The 7,600-nt window shown below is 40.0% G+C and overlaps 1 protein-coding gene across 1 annotated transcript; it reads right to left on the bottom strand.

Annotated features, from left to right (window-relative positions):
* Positions 1-337: 337 nt before the first annotated feature.
* Positions 338-3,881, bottom strand: LOC113171935 (histamine H3 receptor-like). Its single transcript, XM_026374672.1, has 3 exons — positions 3,647-3,881; positions 2,961-3,127; positions 338-997 (listed from the first exon to the last, which is right to left on the bottom strand). The coding sequence occupies exons 1-3, from the start codon at positions 3,879-3,881 to the stop codon at positions 338-340; spliced, it is 1,062 nt and encodes a 353-aa protein (XP_026230457.1).
* Between the last annotated feature and the right edge of the window lie 3,719 nt (positions 3,882-7,600).

The following is a 7,600-nucleotide window of genomic DNA, read 5'->3' as shown; positions in this document are numbered from 1 at the left end:
TGAATAAGCAAATATCTCACAAACAAACCAACACAGCACTGGTAAAGACGTCCAGTACTTACAGTACAGAAACTCATCATCATCATCATTATTGCAGCCTAGTTATTTTCATGCTCATGAGGAAAATGTAATAACAAGCATAATAATAAGATTTGAAAACAGGTCTAATACAGTACTAACGTTATACATCAAAATATTAAAAGGCACAATTATGATATATTAATTATAGTCTACATGGCAATTTTGGCTTTAACTGCTAAAACTGTAGAACGTTCTTAGTTTTGGCTCATTGTTCATCCCCGTCTATTCAGGGACATCCATTACAGTATTGGACACATTATGGTGGTGTAGTATATCGCTTCGGACAGAGAATCTTGATAAAAGCCCTGCGGAAGCTACTGTGGCAGAGCGCGTACAAGAATGGGTTAATTGCAGAGTTTAGCCACAGGAGCCAGTAGGTGACCTCGTACCAGCGATCTTCGATGCACCGCCCTTCACAGGCAGCACGGATGATGGTCAGTAAAATGTACGGTGCCCAGCAGATGGCAAACACACACACTATGATGGCCAGGAACTTAGCAATTTTCCTATCCCTGGACAGACGGCTAGGCTGGGCAGCCCTGCTGGTTGAGGGATCAAGTTTTCCCAAACTAGCAGAGGAGGTCTGGGATTCTTCCCCCTGGGCAGAGGCAGGTTCGCTCATTTGAAGGTGGAGCTGGGCCTGAAGCCTCCTCTTGCGTATGTTCAGGTAAATGCTAAGGTTGAAGAAAGCCACAGAGATGAAAGGACAGAAGAACTCCAGCATTGCTGTACTTAACAGAAAGGGCCAAGAGTGATAGAACTCCGCAAAGCACTCATTCTTTGGCACATGACTTTGTCCTACTACCAGCTCCCAGAATATGATGGCTGGTCCATACAGGGCGAAGGCTAGCACCCAGACAGCAATTATCTTGATTATGGCTTGATGAGTCTTGCTCTGCCCGGCACGGTAACTTACCTGCAGTAAATAAAAGCATAAACCAGAAAACATACTTTAGCTGATGTGCAAGAACAGCCAAGTTATTCAGAACCAACTTTAAGTGGAGTACTTGTAGTAGTAAATGTCCTTAGTAAATATGAAGTAATCAACCAAAATCCATCGCTTGAAGTCACCACTTCTATAAAATCATCGAATCAAACTGCATTAAACCAAGTTTCTAAAATCACACCAGTGAGTATTTTTGGATAATTACATTAGAACTTACAGTTTAATTTGCATCTCTTGACAGATACATATGTAATTATGTGGAATCAAAGAAGATTTTGCTGGAGGGACAGAACACATGGACTCTTAATATACCAACACCCTGATAACATGCAGTGCAGAAATGTGTGTAAATGAGTCAATCAAGCACCTCTCATGACCACTCGTCTCAATTAGTGTCACATCCTATGTCCCAGTCCACAATCTTCTTCAGCGGGCAGCAGACTTTAGACCTCTCCAGCTGCTCTGAATATACAGTATGCTACTGTTCTGTAGTTGTATAACCTAAGTTGGAAGAAACTGGTGTCTTCATCAGTCCAACACGACATTCCTGGTATCATCATTGTGCGCTTTTAATCATCTAACATGTAATGTCTTTTCTCGCTATGCAGTGCAGTTAACATCATGTTGATGTGTTGACATTTAATCTGCCAAATATATGCATCAAATCTGACTCCACCTTCTGTTTTCAAAGATAAACTTTGTCCCATGGCTGCTGACGATCCTTTGTCTTTTGGTGATCAGAGAGGATTGCTTTTAGGAACATGCTGCTTGGCTGCCAGTGGTCTGTTTCTGCTATGATTGATCTCTCCAGGTTGGAAGGACCACAGCATGGAGAAGGATCTCTATGATCAAAGCCCACTAATTAAAGAAGAGGGTCTCTCTCTCTCTCTCTCTCTCTCTCTATCTCTCTCTCTCTCTCTCTCTCTCTCTCTCTCTCTCTCTCTCTCTCTCTCTCTCTCTCTCTCTCTCTCTCTCTCTGGCATTATTTGTATTCATTGCTCAAATGTTAAGTATTTGCCTTGTGAAGAGAAACAACTTACTCTCTTTGTCTACTGTGCCAAACCTCAACCCACCTTTTAGTTAACATACATGTCCATAGCATTTGGTTACTCAGCCAATGCACAGACAAGCCCCAACAAAAGGTTCAGTGGGACTAACAGCTGCAGATGGTTGGAAGATGCAGACATGTACCAAGACAGGCAGAAAATAGAAAATATTAGTGGAATACAATTCTATTTCCAAAAAAAGCAATGGAACATAGTTGCATGGACATAAAGGGCAAATTAAGGGGCAGCTGTTTCTCAGGAAGATGGAGTGGTCGTCTAGCAGCCGTGGGACCTGTGATTCAGTTCCTGGCTCTTCCTGTCAGATGTCGAAGTGGGCAAACCACTGGACTCCAAGTTGCCCTCGGTGAGTCAGGTCAGCTGCATAGGAGCTCTGCCATCAGTGGTTGAGTATGTGTGTAAATGGGTGAATGATGAGAGTAAAAGTCCTCTGAGTACTAACGAGGTAGGAAGGTAGTGCAGACCATTTACATAGTTTTTGATGATAATGATTTATACTGCTGAAGTGAAGATTCAAATGTAAGTCAACTGTAGTCTTAAAATGTTATAGCTTATTGTCAGAGTGATTTTTTGTTGAAACTTGACTTGTCTTCATCGAGGGGAAAGACTTTAATTAAGGGTGGTACTGGGGCTGAATGGGTCAGGAATGATTAACCTCTGCAGCCGGGGAACATCACAGACAATAACGTGGTACTGTCCCTACCAATGACCTGAGAGTCACCACTGAACAAGTGAACTCAAGACCACAAACAATAAAAATTTGTGTTTTCTATAAAGGTTTTACATTTAAAGTTAAATACTTCACTCAGATGTAGTGTCAAAATAAATATTAGTTCTGCCTGAGTGAGAAGGGAAGATGATTCACTCACTGCTCTGGTCACTGAAAGGAAGCGGTCGTAGCTGATGAGGACGATGTTGAAGACGGATGCAGAACAAAGTAGGTAGTCTATGACGATCCACAGCTTGCACAGTCCTCGACCTAGAGTCCATCTGCCTGTGAGGATGTAGGGGATGTAGAATGGGATGCTGAATGCCCCTACACAAACAGTTAGTGGTTATTGGATGAAAGTCAGTGGTGCACATTCATCAGTATTACTTTAATTTGTATGTATATAAATGATAAACTCTAAAATCTAATATAGATGAACAATTATAATTAGTATTAAAATGATAAATAGGTGCAAAAATAATGTTATGAGTGCCAATAAATGAACACTTCAAAATAGTATTACAGCTGTTTTCATTAAACCTTAGTGTGTAAAATGTATTAAGTGTGTGCATGGTGCTTATAAATTGTTAATGATAATAATGATACATCACAAAGTCTCCTTAATCAAAACTAAAGAAAAGGAAGTGACAAACTGTGATGGGTGTGAAAGAGTAAGTAATTGAAAGAGTTTCTGCACAAATGAGGAAATGGCAGTATGAAAAAAGAAAAGAAAGAAGAGAATGTATGAAGACATCATGTCATAATGTGACATCTGTTGAAGTAATGTGCAATTTGCTTACTAATCACTGCATGCAGAGAACAGGTATTATGACAAGTTTGACTTACCTACAAAAAAGTCTGCAATAGCCAGATTGAGGAAATAGTAATTACACTGTCTTCTTAAACTCTTGTCCACTTTAAAGGCCAAAATTACTAGTGCATTGCCCAGAACTATGACAACAACCAAAGTCACCATGATCGCCATCAATATACCAGAAACTGTTCCCGAAAAGACGAAGGTGCTCTGAACTCCACTTGATGCATTTTTAGAACCGTGCGTACTGGAGTTAGACTCCGACATGATCCTGGAGCGAGGTGAGAGATGCGCTGCTTAAATCCTCAGTGAAAGAATCAGCCAGCAACAGGTGCCAGGCGAATGGGCACTACATCCAACACTCCTATATATCATGTGAAAGCTTCGCTTTGCTGCTCGAACCGAGAACAGTGTTCAAGAAAATCCACGAAAGAGCGCACGACGCTGTTCACAGCGCGCAATTGAACAGGTCTGTACACTCCTCCAACACACAAACCAGCATCCGACCCAATTCTGGTTGCTGCATTTAATTAACATGCATGAACAAAACATGCTGGAGGTGACACAGTTAAACAGGGATGACTGTCACCTCATCCCACATTCAATAAGGTATTGAGAATTACCTATCAGCTATAGGCAAACAATGAAATACACTTTTAATTAGTATTTCAGCTGTATTGGTACACCTTTATTGGCTCTCTCATTCAAACAGTAATCAACAAACCTTGTGAGAATAGTTTTACTATTTGTAATAAAAATATTAGCATCCTCCCCTATGGCACCATCAAATACACTATGATGGAATCTGCATATTTCACGTTCTTGTTTAGCTGCTTGTGTGTTTGTACCGTCCCAGTGGCAGACAGTGGAAGGAACTACAGGCCTTATTTGCATTCTGATACTATCCTGTCAGTGCCTCAGCTGCAGTCCAAGAGAAATGAGAAACACTACAGAACAGTAGGAGTGACTAAAGGAGCCCAGCTTGAATTACAGTTATTTTCTCACAAATGGAACCACTACCACCTCTCAGAGTTAGTCACGTCACGGTTACAACACAGGAACCAGTGTAGGCAAAAAGGCACACGGCAAGCGTAGGTGTTTAAAGGCTGCTTCATTTGGACTTCTTAACAGCGTTAGTTCACAATAAGCTCAATTAAATTAAAATGTCTAAATTGATGCTAAATGCTTTTAAAGCTCTGTTTTAAATTCATCTGTTCATCGGTGTGCTTTGACACTGTGGTGATTGTGATTTGCACCTGAGGATGTCGGTATTCTAAGTTTTAAGGAAGAAAAGGTAAATTTGATTTTGATGTTTGTTGGTAATTTAAGCTGCTTTTATTCAGGAAACTTTTCTCCAAACTGTAAGTTCACTGTTGTTTCTGGCTAAACACCAAGAGGTCATGGATACTGGCATCGTTCATGGAAACTGATGCACCTAATGATCAGTGTTGCACACTTGCAGTGCGCCACAAAGGCTTTTCACAGAAATGTCGCCTTCCTGTTTTCCACCATGAGGTCCAGATCACACATTCTGCAAATCAAAAATTGTAAGCGACAATTTAAAGTAGTAAGGCTGAGCCCAAGGAGGACACTCGAAGATTCAACACGCTTAATGACGATGATGAGAATGGAGAGAGAAAATCATGCTCCATCAGTTGAACACGGAGAACTGCATTGATGTGCTGGAGAAGTGCCATTGGAGAAGTGTCCCCCTCGTCGACCCAGACTTCACATCAAATCAGAGCTGTCACAGTTTACAAAATAAATGCTGATCATTAATGAGCGAGCTGAACTGATAGTTGGAGGCTTCACAGTCTCACAGTTTGGCAGAGCTGCTCACAAGATGAAGGGTGCTGGCATTTACCTTATGCTGCAGATCCACAGAAGCTCATTGAGATGCTGTGGGTGTGCCTCATCGTCTCATTTTTTACTTTTTTCATCTCATTTTCAAAAGCTTCAAGCTGGTTAATTTAGGTATCATTGTACTCCAGCCTCGTATCAAATGTATTGAGTAAATATGAAGACAGAATCAGAATTAACATCGGAACATTAACAGGAAATCATACATAGAGGGTAATGTAAAGTAAAAGGCAAATATAATAAGTACAATAAGTGCTTTTGGCAAATGAAAAGTAACACTTATGATGTGGTGTACTGTATATCACATCCATCATGATGGACACTGTGGTTTATTTTTACTTCTGCTTTTTCTTTATCTGAATGTCACTTTGACTTTGAAGAAATTGCACTTCCTATTCTGTGAATACACATACAGAAGAGGAGGAGGAGGCGTATGAATGTTACAATAATGGCAAGTAGCTCTACATCTATTCTGCAGTATAAAGAAAACATTAAAGCAACGATTGGTGAGAGGGCTGTGTTGCACAGTTTCCCTTTTCATGTTTCCAACGTTTACATCATCGTTCAACTTCCTGTCAGCTTTCGTCTCTTAATCAGCTTCATATACTTTGCCAGAGAAACATCACTTAGACTTTAAATGGATGCAGAAAGGGCAGAAATGCTTCAGCTTTTATAGCTACTTAAGTTATAGGTATGTTTTGTCAATTTTCATCCATTGGTTTGAATGATGGGATGTTGGACTCAGCTGAAGTGAGTGATGTCATTCCTACCTTGACGCCTCCTTCAACTTTTATCAACATCTGTTTTCATCTCTTCTTCATTCAAGGCAACTTATAAATAAAACTTGTTATCTTTCTGGAAATATCTGCCTCTCACGGTGACACAACTTAAGTTGACTTGATTTTTCACTGGCATCGCCAACTTCTGAGACAGTGCCATTTAAATCTTTTTATTATAACCAGTAGTTTTTGTGTGGTTGATGATTTTGTGAAGCAAGGTTTTCACTGGAATCGTCTCTCTGCATGACGACTTCCACTCACATCATCACATAAGGCTGATAATAATGATCATGCCTGTCATCACCAGTATTTCCGTTATTACCACTACTTTCTCACACCAATATTGCTTCTTATCCTTATACTGTATTAACAGATGTGTCTCTATCTTTCTTAAGGCTAGAATCTATTTATGTATTGTATGTATATAATGTATAACCTCCTCCCTTTTTACTGTCATTGGTCAAGTCTTTCTCTCTTTAGTTCTCCTTTCTCCATTATTTGTTGCCTTTTTGCTCCTTATTCTTACTCTCTCTGTACTTTTTTCCCCCACTACCTTTCCATCGCTCACTGTCTTCCTCTGCCCGTCCCTGAAACGTCCTAAGTGGGGATTCTATCTCCTGGCTCCTTTTGAAGCAGTGGCCTCTCTTTGCCTCCATTATCTTGTAATTTGTGAGGGATTACGCTCTGGAGCACTCACAGTCCACCCAGTTGCTTAAGAACTGTGACAGCTTACAATAATTGGCGTGGTAATTAGAAGGAACTAGCCCAGTGTTCTTCTTTCCCTCAACAGACCTGATTTGATGAATACGCTTTGATTAATGTCTGTATTGATGTTTCCATAAACTCTTAACCATAGTAATTAACCATGTCAGTGATAATAATGACTGACAGATGTACTGTACACTCTTAGACTTTGCTGTTAATTTACATAAAAACCTCAACAACAGTATATTTCTGTTATCCTCACATGCAGTAAATTGCTGTTATTCTTTTTGGTGAAATGTCTTATAACAATATTCTACAGTATTAAAACTTTGAGGAGAGAAAACAGTACTTGACAATATTTATTTCAATGCATCTTGGCATCTTCTAACCACCTAACTTGAACGACCATAGCTGTTTGTGCAGGTTGCTGAGCTTATTTGCTAAAATTAGCTTGCTTGCTAAAGAAAACTACAAAACTTAACAGAAACAAATCAGTCAGCGTCAAGTTTTGTTTTCTCTTCTGTTTTCAGAGACAGAAGTTATCACTTTGGACCTGCAAGTGTTGACTTCCCCCACCCCAGCAACCAGCACTACGTCACTACTTCCTTGCTCCAGTCTAATGTAGTTTAATAGTTTAATTAA

This window comes from Anabas testudineus, chromosome 17 (genome assembly GCF_900324465.2).
Source record: "Anabas testudineus chromosome 17, fAnaTes1.2, whole genome shotgun sequence".
NCBI lineage: Eukaryota > Metazoa > Chordata > Actinopteri > Anabantiformes > Anabantidae > Anabas > Anabas testudineus.
The sequence above is the reverse complement of the archived record's forward strand: the minus strand, read 5'-3'. Positions and strand labels throughout refer to the sequence as shown.